This window comes from Cyprinodon variegatus, unplaced genomic scaffold (assembly GCF_000732505.1).
Source record: "Cyprinodon variegatus isolate N-32 unplaced genomic scaffold, C_variegatus-1.0 Scaffold567, whole genome shotgun sequence".
Lineage (NCBI taxonomy): Eukaryota > Metazoa > Chordata > Actinopteri > Cyprinodontiformes > Cyprinodontidae > Cyprinodon > Cyprinodon variegatus.
The window spans coordinates 406,512-421,551 of NW_015151020.1; the positions used below are offsets into that span (position 1 = coordinate 406,512).

At 37.9% G+C, this 15,040-nt stretch overlaps 1 protein-coding gene across 1 annotated transcript; it reads right to left on the bottom strand.

Moving 5' to 3' along the window:
- Window positions 1-151: 151 nt before the first annotated feature.
- On the bottom strand, window positions 152-14,250 carry LOC107095715 (adhesion G protein-coupled receptor F5-like). Its single transcript, XM_015391958.1, has 11 exons — window positions 14,123-14,250; window positions 6,650-6,791; window positions 3,979-4,116; window positions 3,819-3,867; window positions 3,538-3,690; window positions 3,280-3,444; window positions 1,424-1,573; window positions 1,142-1,312; window positions 569-601; window positions 313-453; window positions 152-177 (listed from the first exon to the last, which is right to left on the bottom strand). The coding sequence occupies exons 3-11, from the start codon at window positions 4,087-4,089 to the stop codon at window positions 152-154; spliced, it is 999 nt and encodes a 332-aa protein (XP_015247444.1). The 5' UTR covers window positions 4,090-4,116; window positions 6,650-6,791; window positions 14,123-14,250.
- Window positions 14,251-15,040: the final 790 nt, after the last annotated feature.

The window sequence follows — 15,040 nt, forward strand, 5'->3', positions numbered from 1 at the left end:
TGTCACATGATCCATATGTTTGACACTGGTCACATGACCAACGATACTGATCCTCACATCTACACTGGTAACCACCGCCGATTGGAGAGCAGACTGAAGGAGAAACAGTTCAGTTACAGCAGGTCTGATTAGATAGGTGGAAAGTTCACTTTCAAACTGAGATCTTCTTCACAACTTCTGGATATATGGAAACAAATACAAACTCATTTGCTTCATGCATATTTTTTTTTTTGGTTTATCATGCATAAATATATCAATGTCTACCTATCATTTAACAGCATAATAGTAAATCTTTGAATCTATTGGTCTTACCGGTAGAGATGTTAACATCAGAGATCTCTATGTAGCTGTTGATGCTGATGGGGTAGCTGATTTTCCTCAGTTCTCTAACAGCTGCAACATCTGTACTGTTCAGCTCAACATGAAGAAAATAGAGATAAACAAATGGTGGGGCTGCAGGGAGTGAAATTAAAAATGAGATTTAGGACAAAAGTTAGAGTGGGTAAAGTGTTTCTATTTCAGATTAATACAGTTCTATATCATTTATGTATTAAAACGACTATCTTACGTGCTGTTGTGGTATCTGAGCAATTTGTAAAGTCTGTAAAGATAAAGAGAAAGAAGGAGAGACTGAATGCATATAGATACATAGATAATGGCATTACTTTCAAAATATGCCTCACTCTATTGTAGGTTCCCTCAGTTAAATCAAATTAATTTTATTTTATAGTGCCAATTCACATTATGCACCATCTAAGATACTGATTTTTCCCCAGGTAGGTCACAGCCTAACATAACCAGACCAGATTCTCTCTGTGTTAAACTAACTGAAAAACACTGTTTGAATCAAAACTTATTTGGCTAGACTTGATGGCATAATATCTTTCAACAGCAGATATGCTGTTTCACACATTTTCTGTTGCTTCAGAATTTACCATTTATGTACAAAACATTTTATGTCACAGCAAAACTAGAAGTAAACCAAACATTCTTTGATGAGTAGAAGACTTAACAGAATCTGACAGTAGTTTCCTTCAGGGCGAAACATATCTTTGCCTTAGAGAATCTAGTGATCTGATCAGGTTATTCCATTTAATGGAGAAATCACATCAAGGTTTTTACCAACTCCAACTGAACTCACTGTATTGATCCAGAGACTGGCAGTACTGTCCATCAGCAGGAATGCCATTAATGCATCCACAAGTGTCTCCAGTTATGTTGTCACATGATCCATATGTTTGACACTGGTCACATGACCAACGATACTGATCCTCACATCTGCACTGGTAACCACCGCCGTTTGGAGAGCAAACTGGAGGGAAAACATTAGATAGATAATATTACAACAGGATCACTCCAAATGGGAACTGTGTTTTAAGTTTTTTATGGTCTTGCGAACAATATCTTTCATATAATTTCTTACCTGTAGTGAAGGCAATCTGTGTGACATTCACTACAGCGTTTGTAGTAAAAGCGCTCCCATTGTTCAGAAGAATTCTGAGGAAATCCACTGTTGCAACATCTGTTACATTCAGCTCCAAATCAACTTCATATTCAGTCTGAACAAGCAACTCTGTAAGATATTGGAAAAGGAGAAATTTGTACATCAAAGACCTTGTTCGGGGACTGTCCTTAGATAAACCTATCACTCCAAATTTTAGAAACTGAAACAGTTTGTTACTTGTATTCTAAAACAGGAGCACACACACACACAACCCTAATCCCAACATAAATTAATTTCATAGCTTAGTCCGAAACCTGACCCCTGACCCAAAAACAGCTATTCCCCACTTGGGGTCTAGTCATTGGGTGCCACAAGGATCAGCCAGTCCCCACAATGTGCTATTTTCCCTTAAAATGGGCCATACAATGTATTAAACACAAGACCACACACACACATGTCTTCTAATTTAATGTAAATGTTAATTTATTGCATTTAATTTCCATCCAGTTTCCATCGTGCTTATCTCAAGCGGGGTCGCAAGGGGTGCTGGTGCTTATCTCCAGCTATCTACAGGCGACAGGCAGGGTCCATCCTGGAGAGGTCACCAGTCCATTGCGGGGCAACACAGAGACAAACAAGACAAACAGCCATTCGCGCACACACTCAAACCTGAGGAGAATTTAGAATAACTTTTAGTTTAACTCATTACATTTTCTACGTAGCTCACCTACGGGAGTGGCTGCATTGCGCTTGGATCCCAGAGGTTCTGAATTTAAGGCCCACTCCCAAAGTCTGCCATTCTGGGTCCCTGAGCAAGACCCTTAACCCCACACTTCTCCCCGGACACTGCACAATGGCAGCCCACTGCTCCCCAAATGCAGAGATTGAATTTCGTTGCTCTGTACTTGTGGCAGTGTAATGACAATAAAGCTGAATTCTAAACTGGGGACGGCATACATTCAGAAAATAACCCCAAGATGACAATAAAGAAGAAGGCTTTAGACAGGCAGCAGAGGAGCTAGGATGTAAGATATCAGAAGCTATTGGCATCACAACATGTACTGTAAATAAGGATATAGACAGCAAAACTTATATCCACTTAAATTCACTTACTATAAGTGTTTCACTATAATCTGACCCAGTACAGAATATTTTCACGTGTCATTTTTAGTTGTATTCATGCATGTAAAAAATATTATTACTACTGAAGATTAAAGGATTTGTTGGGATCCAAGGGTTTGCCCTCCAGAGGGCTGTGTGGATCCCTTCCTTTTGGGCTTCTATTTCTGTTGGGATCCAGAGGTTTGCCCACCAGAGGGCGCCATGGATCCTCTCCTGGGAGCTGGTTCTCTGCGCTCAGCTGATTCCTATCAGCTCTGCTGATTAACCTCTCCCTATATAAGCTGTTTGATAGCTTCACTCTGAGCCGGATCGTGGTCATAGTCATTGTTGCCATGTGCTGCCTTGCTTTGCCTTGCCATGCCATGGTCATTGTCCTTGTCATGCTCTGCCATGCCATTGCCATGCCTGCCTGAATCTGCTTATCTGTGCCTGTTAAACCCAGTTGGTCTGAACCAGCGAACCAGTGAGTTTGAGCTTGTTAATCTGTCCCTGAGTTTAACCTGTGCTCTGTCTTCCCTGCCTTCCAGGGCAGAACCCTGTGTGGATCCTAATAAATATTGGACTTTAATCCTGCCTCAGTGTCTGTGGAGTTCTGCATCTTGGGCTAGTAACCTGCTAAATCATGACAGGATTACTAATTTTCGCAAACTGTAATATATATGGAGGAGGCACATGTGTCACAGTATTTCCATCTATAATTGAGCCATGCTAACCTGATATTAGCTGACAGGATGAGCCATCAGCTGGGAATCCTTTGATGCATGTACAGATACCACCTGATATAGAGTCACACGCTCCATATGAGATGCAGGTCCTGTAGGGCCAAGCAAACTGCTCTTCACACTCACATTGGAAGCCAGCATCAGTGGAGACACAAACTGTGTGTGAGAATGTTAAACATAAATGCTATATACTGTATCAGTGATATAGATGTTTTTTTGTCAACAAACCATCTCAGAAGTAACACTCACCTGTAGTGACAGTAATATCTTGGATCTCTGTGACGTTATCAATTTCCAGAGGAAAGCTGGTAGCATTCAGGTTTGATAGGAGCTGCTCATAGTTTTCTGCATTTGATGTATTTATTAAAATGCTTGCTGTGTAAATCCCAGGGTCCAAAAGAACTGCAATAGTTAATGTTTGAAATTTATATGTAATCTTTTCTACAATCACATAGTCACCTAAAATATTTTGGTAGTCGTTTTTTTCATAACATTAGGATTAATCAAGCCTTTTACTGCTTCAAACTAACCATTCCTTTTCTGTCGTGTGTGAGAAAGAAAGGCTTCACCGTGTGGTTCCTGGAACAACAGAATCATTTCCTTGTTATTTATATGGAACATGAACCTGTGTGATCGTGAACAACTCCCGCATTCTGTGTTTACTGTTGCAAGTAAATAAAGTGGGCTTACTAGAAAAGCCAAGACTGGAGAGTGAAAATGAAAGTTGAAGTTTCCTTTTTCCAAGACGAGCAGTGTTACCAGGAGGACTAAGATGGTCAAGATCCTCTTGTTTATTGCCATTCCTTTAGAAAATATTTTAGGTAAATGCTGAAGAAACAAAACAAAAGACAAAAAAACCCACAAAGCCATTAAACATTTGACACACAGAAATATCACCTGACTATTAATTTAAAAAAATAACGTTACTTTTTACAATTTAATTTATACAACTAAAGTATCTATAATAACTATACCATATTAGCTTCCTCAACAGAAAATAAATGAACAGCTGTCACAGTAGAATATAATGATAAATGGATATTATGACCAATTTTACCTAAAAAAGTTAACACTGTACACTACAAAAGTAATAAAACAATCAGTAAAACTGCTACAAAGTGTAATAATTGCATCATAAAGTTCATATGTAATGATGGGGGAGTGCAGGTCCAGTGGTTAGGGCATAGAGTTTGAAACCCATTCCCACAGACTGCCACTCTGGGTCTCTGAGCAAGACCCTTAAGCCCCAGGCACTGCACAGTGGCAGCTCACTGCTCCCCAAAGGGGAAAGGTTAAATGCAAAGAGTTAATTTCTCCATTGTAAGACCAATAAAGTTCAATTTATTTATTTTTATTTTATATTTTATTATCCATCTAAGTGATAACATACATAGATTATTGTTGCGAAGTGCAGCTGAAACAGAATTGGCTTAACTTAAAACGGTCTTGTCATGTACTATGACTAAAAATTCATACTGCCTTTTGTCATGTCCTTTCTGACAGGGCAGACCCTTACGATTGTTTTATTAATAGCAAGGAGAAAAGCTTTGCTTTCACAAATGGAGCATTTCCCAAACCGTCATCGACCTCAAAACCCATCCATGCAGAGAGAAGGGCCAATGCAATCCAAAGACTTTTCAACACCAGTACATAAATCTTGCTGCATACAAAGATTTTCCTATCAGTTATTGTCGGCTGTGATGAGAATAAGAATGGCTGAGTTGTCTGAGAACTCCTGAAGGTGGAGGCCAGGGGAGTAGATGGATAAGTTGCAATGTAGCAGGTGAACAGAAAAGATGTGAGAACTTCCCCCAGTGTTGGTCCCTGTACTGCGGACCATCCTTTCAGATACACAGCCCACTATCCTTACATGCTGCATGCAACCACTAAGGCAGGGATGTGCAGTTCCAATTCCTGAGGGCCGGTATCCTGCAACTTTTAGATCTGCCATTGGTTTAACACACCTGAATCAAATAATTAGGTGATTAGGAGGACTCTGGAGGAACTGGCTGCATACTTAGGTAACTCAGTCATTTGACTTAGCTGTGTTGGACCAAGGGTGGATCTAAAAGTTGCGGGATACAGGCTCCCAGAAACTGGAATTGCCCACCCCTGCAAGCATGCTTGGGGGTTCACCGCTAAAGGATCGTGACTAGTCCCAGAGAAGTTCAGGCTAGATGGTATTAAAATGAATGGAGAAATTAGAACACGATCTTTACAAAGCTTTTGGGATTCTGCAGGATTCTACATTGTAAACTCCAAAAGTCTGGGGATGCTGTGTCTAGAGTCTGTTGGTAACTGTTTGGGATATGCCCCTAGCTCAGTTTTCAATCTCGTTGTATCCTTGGACAAGACACTTCACCCACATTGCCTACTAATGGTGGTTAGAGGACTCGATGCAACCTGTGTGCGAAAGTCTTGCTTTTCTCAGTGAGCCCCAGGGCAGCTGTGGCTATAATAGTTTTCCACCATCAGTGTGTCTTTCTGAATGGGTTAAAAGACTGAATGTAGTGTAAAGCTCTTTGGTCAAGGCTCCTGAACTTATGGGCCAGAAGGCCTAGAAGGCCAGAAACCAAATGTCCTTATTGCAGGTTTTCTCTTTGATGGTTTAATAACCCAGGCTACTCTAACAATTTTTCACAAATAGCCAGACAGCTTCTCTCCTCTTACAGTTACAAGAGTTAGCACATGTTTAAGTCTCAGTTAAAAAGTCCAAGCTGCTGTAGCCAAGTTAATAGTGTCAATCTGGGAAGATCTGACTTTCCCTACAATGATTAACAGAATGCCAAGTTTTTCCATCCACGATGGTTAAAAAAGCCAGATACAAGCATGAGTCTCAAACCTCTCCCTTCCATCTGGTGAGAAGCATGGGGCTCCTCATGGAAGCACCACTATAGAGCTAGCCTGGATAAAAATAGTTGATGTCTGGTTTAAACAATTGACACCAGTCTACACACCTGGTCAGCGAATGCAAGTTCACAAAAACAGAAAATAAAGCAAAGTGTGCCCAAAGCTGTTAGTTGTGCATGTGCAAAAATTTAGGCTAAAACATAAACACACAGCAATTGCAATATAAAATATTCTCTTCACAAAAAATTCTATTTTGATTAAAGAAAAGATCAGTTGTTTCTAATGATAATAACTTTTTTCTACATATTCTGTTTGTTTCAGCTGTGAATTTTTTATTTAATTTGAAAAAAAAATAAAAATAAAAAAATAAAAAAAAAAGTCTTGAATTGTCTCACAGATCCCTGATCTCTCAAGCCATACTTTGACTTTACTGAAATTTAGACAACCATCTTTCGTGTTGACAGATGTCTGTTCACACACATACCCCAGGGTGTTTCCAAACCATACAAACCTATAGTGACGTGATCTCTTCAGGATGACCTCAGCCGAACTGCTCCAAGAAGTTCCCTCATAGCATTGCTTCTGTTTCAGGAAGATCTAATAAAACCAGGGTAGCATTCTGGTCATCCGGTTTCTGATTTCAGGTAGGAAACCTGTCAAGAATAGTACCTCATGTTTAAATCAAATATCTAATTCAATAAAGGTCTTGTATGTTCCTTGCATTTTCTGAAGGTTTTGACTTGGCTTGCGATTTTCTGTCTGATATATGAAAATATTTTTTTTTTTAATGTAAGATAATATGTATTCCGCTGTTTATTAGATAATTTATATTCTGCTTGTGCAGTTTAAACAGCTCTTATCTTCACCTTATTTAATTGAGCGTAACAGCTAAGAGATAAGCTTTTGTTGTGAGTTGGGAAAAATAATCCTCTTACATACAGTAATTGCATTTTTATAGTCCCTGCCAAAACTCTAAGTTCCTGTTGGTTGAGTGTCAGTGAGGAATCCCCTACCAAACCGGTTCCAGTGTTACATCTGACAGAAAAGGGCCTAAAACTTCCGTGACAGACTTATTGTCTTGCCAAAAAAAAAAAAAAAAACTGTGTTTAATGCCTCTCTTATGTAAGGAGTTGAAGGTATGCAGTTGCATGACCATGGTTGTTCTGGATCACGTGACGCCAGCCTTTTTTTCTTTTTTACATATATTTGTGCAAATCCTGAAAAAAAGAGAAAAAAATCTCTGCAAATTTAGCTAATTAAAGCTCTTTGGGAAAATAAATTCAGATAAACAAAAGTTTATTATGTGTAATCTGCTATGTATGTGGACTTAAATTTCCTCTTTAGAGATCACTGCATAACCTTTCCAGACAAGTCGAACATCACCATTCCTATAGCTCAAATAAATCCCTAACGTGCTTCCTCCAACATGTTTGACGAAGGCTAAAATCTTAACATATACTTTCAGCTCAACTCAACCTTATTTTAGAGCCCTTTCAGCCACCACAAAGTGCTGTTTATACCAAGGAAAGTTACAAACTTTATTTAAAGAGCATTTAAAGACTTAAAAGCAAATACAATAATCTTTAATGGACTCTAAAATGCACAGACAGCTAATGGAGGGAGGCCAGGAATGTGGTCATGTGTTCACTCTTGCGTACTCCAGCTTAAAGCATGCAGCGTCTTTTTGCACCAACTGGCTCACCCCAAAATAAAGTGTGTTATAGTGATCCAGCCAAGATGTAACAAAGGCATGGATTACTGTTACAGTAATACTTTGCATTATACAAAAAAAAAACATTTAATAAAAACATGTAATCAGTCAATTTCCTTACATGCTAAAGGTTTCAGGATGCAACCCATTCAGAAAATATGGGAACAATTTGAAGAATTTACTAAAGTAAAAAGGTCTACCGTCTACATTTTCTCTTCTTGGAGACATTTTATCAAACGTAACATTACTGAAATTCTCTGACATGGTTCGAGTACTTTGTATATCGAAAAACCTTTCTTTGTTACGTTGCAATGACGTTACTTAACAATCACAATTTTCATTTAATTTTATGGGATTTTATGTGATACAGCAAAAAATCTATGGCAATCCATACCACACGTCATTTGTAAACCACTTTGAAACAACCACAGCTGAAACAAATTGCTGCATATAACTGAAAACTGTATAAAACACTTACAAATAAGGAATAAGAATATTATAAGGATAGACACAGTGAAGCCAATAATATACTAAGGTCAATCTAAGTATTGCAAATAATAAAAGCCAAAGATAAAAAAAAAGACATACAGCAGCAGTTCAAAAGTGCAGACATAGAAGAAATGTGTTACAACAATGCTAAGCGGATAAAATAAGTTCCTATTTTAAACAGTTGTCTGGAGAGAAGTGTCCAACTTTGACAAACATCTTAAAAGGTTAAAGCAAAACTTTGAACCTACTATCTATCTAATTTAAAATCACAATTTAACTTAAACCAACCTATTGGCAGACTATGAATATAATATGAACACTGAAAAGCATATATTGATCGTCAAATTAAAAAAACTACATTTGTTATGATAGTGTTTACCTAGTTGTTTTTTTAGCCTTAAAAAGGGTAAGGTCAGCATACATAAACATTGTCTCTACACTGCCACCATCTGTCGACATTTTGTGTTGTTAAAATTGAAACTAGATTATAGAAAAAGCCCCATTATATACAATATAAACTTCATGCTACTATATTTTAGTACCTTAGAATCAGAATCAGAAATACTTTAATAATCCCAGAGGGAAATTGCTTTTGTTACATGCTCCTGTCATGGTCTTGGTTCTGTTGTTCTTTACTTTGCTCCTTTTTTTCTAGTTTTATTGGTTTAATTCCAGATTTGTTGTATTTTCTAGATTTGTTAGTTCTCATGTTTTTCTGTTGTCCTCTGTAGCCCTTTTGTGTGTGTTTTTGTGTGTTCCTTTCCCCTTGCCTCCCTCGTTGTCTCCTCTCACACCTGCTCCTTGTCAGCTCGTTAGCCCTCCCTTTGTCTCTGTCAGCTATTTATGCTATCCCTCTGCTCTCACTCTTTGTTGGTTCCTTGTTGTTGCTGGTCCTGTCTTCGCTGTAGTCGTCTCCCCTCGTCTCTCCCTGGCTCTATGTACGTGTTTTCCCTTGATGTCTCCATGGTTCTGGTCTGTTAAATTTTTAGTTGGATTTTTGGACTGCCTTTGTTTACCATTTTCATTAAAACTACCTCTTCATTTGGGTCCTCAAAACCTCAACCAAGACGTGACAGCTCCAGTTACAGTTTTATATATATACACACACATCCAACTACACAATATAATAAAAATACTTATGTGATCACTAGTATCCGTTTTAAATAGCTGTGTATCATTAATGGGCATGGGGGGGCAAGTCTGTTTTAGTTCCAATGCACTTTTTACTGTGCAAAAACAATGTTACACTACAGTACACAGACATTCGTCAAGCCACTGAATCGGGCCTGTGACTGGATGGTCACAGCGCTGCTGAAGTCCCACGCGCTACTGATTTTTGAGATAACTTATCCTTGTGGGAAAACATGGGTCTTCAAAAGACGACAGCTTTTGATGGAGTCTGCTGCTGTAAATTAGGCATTTTTTATTCTGTGGGGTCATGTAATCTAGAAGGGTTGTAATATCAGCTGTATTAATTTACACATTTACTCTTGTTATCAAAAATCACTTTTTTTTTTTTGGACGGCACCCTTCAAACATAAGACGGCGAGAGCAGTTTACTTAGGAAGAGTTGACCAAAATCCCTTCCGAGAGAAGCAGAAGTCTCATTGACAGCTACACTAAAATCGACTGATTGCAACTGTTCAGTTCAATTCATTTTTTTTATATAGCGCCAATTCACAACACAAGTCATCTCAAGGCCCTTCACAGTTCACCAGATCATCCAGTCAAATTGATTCAAAGTTTTCTATCGAAGGAAAACCAGTTGATTGCATCGACTCATTGACTCAAATACAATCCCTCACACTAAGCATGCTTGTAGCGACAGTGGAGAGGAAAAACTCCATTTTAACAGGAAGAAACCTCCAGCAGAACCAGGCTCAGTGAGAGCGGCCGTCTGCCGAGGCCGACTGGGGTTCAAAGAGACGGAAGCAGAGATACAAAAAGCAACTGTAAAAGGCCCCGTCCAGAAAACACACAGCCAGGCTGGCGAGCTCCGAGCCAGCTCCCATGTCAGAGGATGAAGAAAGCACATCCAGCCAGTCACGGTCAGAGAAACAGGACTACACTGGAAAACAGGCCGATCTCCAGCATTTATAAACAAGGTTGTATGGAGCTAAATAGGTCTCAATTTTCACAAATACAAGTATGTGATTCATACACGCACAGTACAAGATCGACACACACAGCACGATTCACTCAAGCAAGCACACAAGATTCACACATGCACAGCATGATTCGCCAAAGTATTTCTGGTCCGTAAACAATTATGAATTAAATTACAAAGTACCAGTGGTCTTTAAACTTCACTGCATTTGTCTGTGGATTTTTGAGACTCTCCTGATGAGCCTTGATACACAAAACCATTTTTAAACGGGATGGTTTGCAACTAATCACAGAGCTCCCTTGTATAGGCCAATCACAAGAAACTACTCCACGTGGGATGACTATTTGCTCCGTTCCCGCCCGGTGTTCTGTCAGCTCAGCATACCACGTCAGACCAGCATGTAATATGCATTACATAGAGTTTCCTCTGTCTCTGCATTCCTTACATCCAATCACTGTTTTATTTCGTAGTTTAGTTAATGTTTTGTCATAGTTTGTGCATAAAAAAACTAAAAAAATCATTCAATAGGTTCTTTACACACATTAGGTTTAAAAACAAACATTGCATGTGTGTTAGATGAGGATCTTATTAAAGAATGATCGGCATTGTTTAACAGAGAATTAAATATTTATAGCGTGAGGATTCTAAAACCCAGTTGATAGTAGATCTGAGATATTGTTTTTACTTTGTGCAATACGAGCGGCATGTGGATCATTTTATTTTTATTTATTTATTTTTTTGCAACACATGAATAATAATAATAATAATAAATTTTATTTGTAATGCACTTTAAGTTCAAGAAAAAAAATCTCAAAGTGCTACATGTAAAATCATTATAGAAGGGTAAAATCATAATTTCAAATTAAACATCGCTTTAAAACACTTGAATAAAATCAATAGCATAATTGTAAAATGTTAAAAGTCATACGTCCTGCTAAAAATAAATCTTTTTAATCCTTTTTTAAAAAGTCTGAATAGTCTGTGGTTCTCTCAGATGATCAGGGAGGGCATTCCAGGTCAGAGGAGCGGCAGAGAAGAAGAACGACTGAAATTATTTTTAAATTACACATAAATAGATTGATGAATACGCATGCACGCACATGATTGTTATATAGTGGTTTTCAGTCCCATAGAATGGCTTCAGATTGTGCCAGTAGGCACGTTAATTATGCTGCACTGACAGAGAGAGCGTGGTCACCTTTCCACACTCTCTTTGTCTTTCAAAGGACTAGATATAATACACAGAATTGAATTTATTGTCCCAGTAGGGACGTTTATTCTGGGAAACTAGTTCCACTTATTTATGCTTTACACCACATGAAATAGAAAACAGACAAACAATTATAATCCTTGGTTTTTAAGAAATTGAGGGCAATTTCATCTCACAGCAGTCTCTGATAAAAACTGCACTAACTTGTATTACACATTGAACAAATAAAATCCTAGAAACCTACGCTAGACCACATTATGTCCAACTTCACCATTGAATTTAGAGGGATATTTATTATCTGTCACTGTCTCTGCCTACACTTAGCAAAAATTACATTATTGAAGCGTACAATGAGTATGCTTATTTATACTGAAAATGAAGCTGTATACAGGACATTTTCTTTCTTATAAAACATTTTTAATGTACTTAAGATTAGTATGCAAGAGTATAATTTTACCGAAAAGTATTGAAATAAGTTTAAGGCCAAGTATGTGAATACATATGCCTAAGTTCATTGAACTTGGTTATTTCTGCTGCAAAGTCCTGAAACTCATAAGATCTTGATAGTATGGAATAAGATAAGTAAACTTGTGTTTAATTATGATTAAATATGTTTAGTAAATACTTTAAAACTTTTTAAAACTTTATGTCACTTTATGTCATGATCTCGGTGCTGATCACCAGCTTAATTATTAATTTCATTCACCTGTCTAACTCTGCCTGGTTTTTCATCAATGCTCATCTGATCTACCTGCTCCTGCCTCTATTTAAACGTCTTGCTTCCATTCATCAGGGCAGATTACTTCTCTCCAGCCTGTGGTAAGAGTGTTTTCAGCATACCTTAGTGTTTCTGATGATCTGATACTGATCTGCCTCTCAACCTCAGAGCCTGCCTGTTATTTGTTCTGATCCGTTTGCCTGATCTGTCTTCGGACTCCTGCTTGTCCTCTTTTCTCCAGGGCTGCAGCATCTATGACACTCAGGGCGGTGCCCACTGCATCTTGTTGGCAGCCCACTGACTGGATTCTACCTTGTTCTCTGGGCACGGGCTGAACTTGTAAACCAGGCTAGTGACTTACATTCATAATCTTTCTCCATTAGATAATTATGACTAACCTGTGTTTCCTTTCTGCAGAGTTTCCTATGATAGATGCCCTAGCAGCTGATACTCCAATCCCACTGTCTGTTTTCCTGAATACTGGGTCCTTCTGTTCTGAGTCATGACAATTTATACTACATTTTAAGAATAAAAAAATATATATTTTGATTATGTTTCCAGATCTAAATATGGTAGTTAAAAGTAAATTTTTGTGACCATTTGTTTTAGTACACCAATTAGACGTTAGACTTTATCTGATGAGTTCTGGAAAAATTTTGTAAAATTTGAGAAGACTGACCTGTAATTGAAGAGTCAATGCTATTTTTCTAACCTAAAATAAGTGAGAGTAATCATAGAAAAAGGAGCAGTAAGCTTTATGTAACTGAATTAAGGCTAGTTTTCATCATACAGCTGAAATGAACATTTTAAAGATTAGAAGATGCTGATGCGGTCTGTTTTAAACACGAGTTTACACCCCTGGTCTAGATAGTTGGACATTGTGTAGTTGATCGAGGTGAGCTATCATCACAAAGTTTAAAACATCCTCAACTTTATATAAGCGATGCAACTTGTTCCAATCTGTTCCTATTTGGAACTGCAGATAGAGAAGCACACCCCATTATTTTCAGCCAATTCTGTTTTTTTTTTCCTTTTATCAGCCGATAAATGCATGCATTGCTGATTCATTAATGCATTAAGCAGCCATGTCCTTCAGATCATTTGAAAAAAACTGCATCCGTCCCCTTATATTTGTAACCACACAAAAGACACCAGCATATGTAGAAAGATAAGATCCAGTATGAGGGCAACTAAACCAGTAATAATGAATGTTTTCTTCACCCTCTACCAAGCAACATAAATACAAAAACAAGTTTCAAAACAGCCATGTAAAGACTTTTGTTAGATCAATTTCCAGTTATGTCAACTTTGAGTAATGTTACCTCCAAGCTGTTTCTTAAAAATGTTTAATTGTACTTAATGTGGTCGCATTCTGTTGTACAGTTTCAATTAGCCTAGACAATATGTCTACCAGCATACATTACGCCACCGCAAAATTTTACAGATACTGTGTGAACTAGCCCTGTGCTATTATCTGTGCTAATAAAATATAAAGACATTACTATTTTGTCTGTTTAAAGAACAGCAGATAAAAAGGCTAAAACTAACTAAGGATCTGTGTCCTATTTATTGAAGAAATGTTAATATGTAAAACAGAGTCTCATTGCTGAGAAGCAGAATAGCCACAATTATAAAAAAAAAACATAATGCAAATATAGATAAACTAGACAGAGTTAAGAAAAAGGTTCCTTTCATAACACAAAGACTAAAACATTTCAAAATAAGCAAAAAGATAATCAGCCAGCTTACAACATTTCATCTGCCGTATTCCGCTGCAGCCAGGATATGAGCAACAGGCTTCATGATAGAAATCTGGAGAAAGGAGGTTTCAAAGCTTTAAAATAAAGTAAGCAAGAAGGAAGCTTCCTGAAGAGCAATGTGTACAAGTACTGACTCAACAGGTTTAATCATTCCACTCAGTTTCATTGTCTGATATTTATCAGGGGAGGTTCTTTTGTACAACCTGGGTGTATGTAACTCAAGACCTAAAACGCGCAGGGTAAAGTATAAAGTTGTGGTTTTATTGTATAACTAATATTATATTTTTCTTTTGCTTTTGCTTTATAGAAGGATATATTTAGAGCAGGATGAAAGCTGAAACTTGAGTAAAGTTTAGATAAGACCAGGTATCACTGTATAAAAACAGCTTTAAATGAGAACAGCTCTGCTGAAAGGCAGGCAGTAACCCAAATGTTAGCTTATCTGGACCATCTAATGCTTTTCATGCCTCACCTAGTAAAAAAACATGTTCTAACAATGCAGATGGTGGTCATTATACTGATAATAACTAATTCCTCACCATAATACATAGACACAGCAGTCAGGAAATAGGTATGTAACAGCTGCATTTGATCAATTATGGCCTTTTTAAATATACTACCTGGATTACAGAGTTAACCCTGATCCATTTGTAATACGATCAGAATGGTGTAGGATGTGTGTAGGTGTAGTGGGGCCCAAGAATTTGATAATGTTTGGGATGAGTAAGAGACCAATTTCCCAGGAATATGTTACTTTATGGGGACTTAAGAGTGTTTCATACTCAGAAACCAGGTCGTGTGCATGTGTGTCGCAGACACTCTGGTGCACCTCCCTGAAATTGTAGGTGACCGCAGACGGTGCCTCAGTCAGGAGGCCTCTGATTGGTCAAATCAACATCCTCTACAC

Excerpts from the sequence above, each read along its gene's own strand:
- LOC107095715 (XM_015391958.1), bottom strand. The coding sequence starts at position 4,089 with ATGGCAATAAACAAGAGGATCTTGACCATCTTAGTCCTCCTGGTAACA. Across the intron at positions 3,868-3,978 it reads CTCCAGTCTTGGCTTTTCTA|GAACCACACGGTGAAGCCTT; the intron begins GTAAGCCCACTT and ends CTGTTGTTCCAG. Across the intron at positions 178-312 it reads TGATGTTAACATCTCTACCG|AAGTTGTGAAGAAGATCTCA; the intron begins GTAAGACCAATA and ends CCATATATCCAG.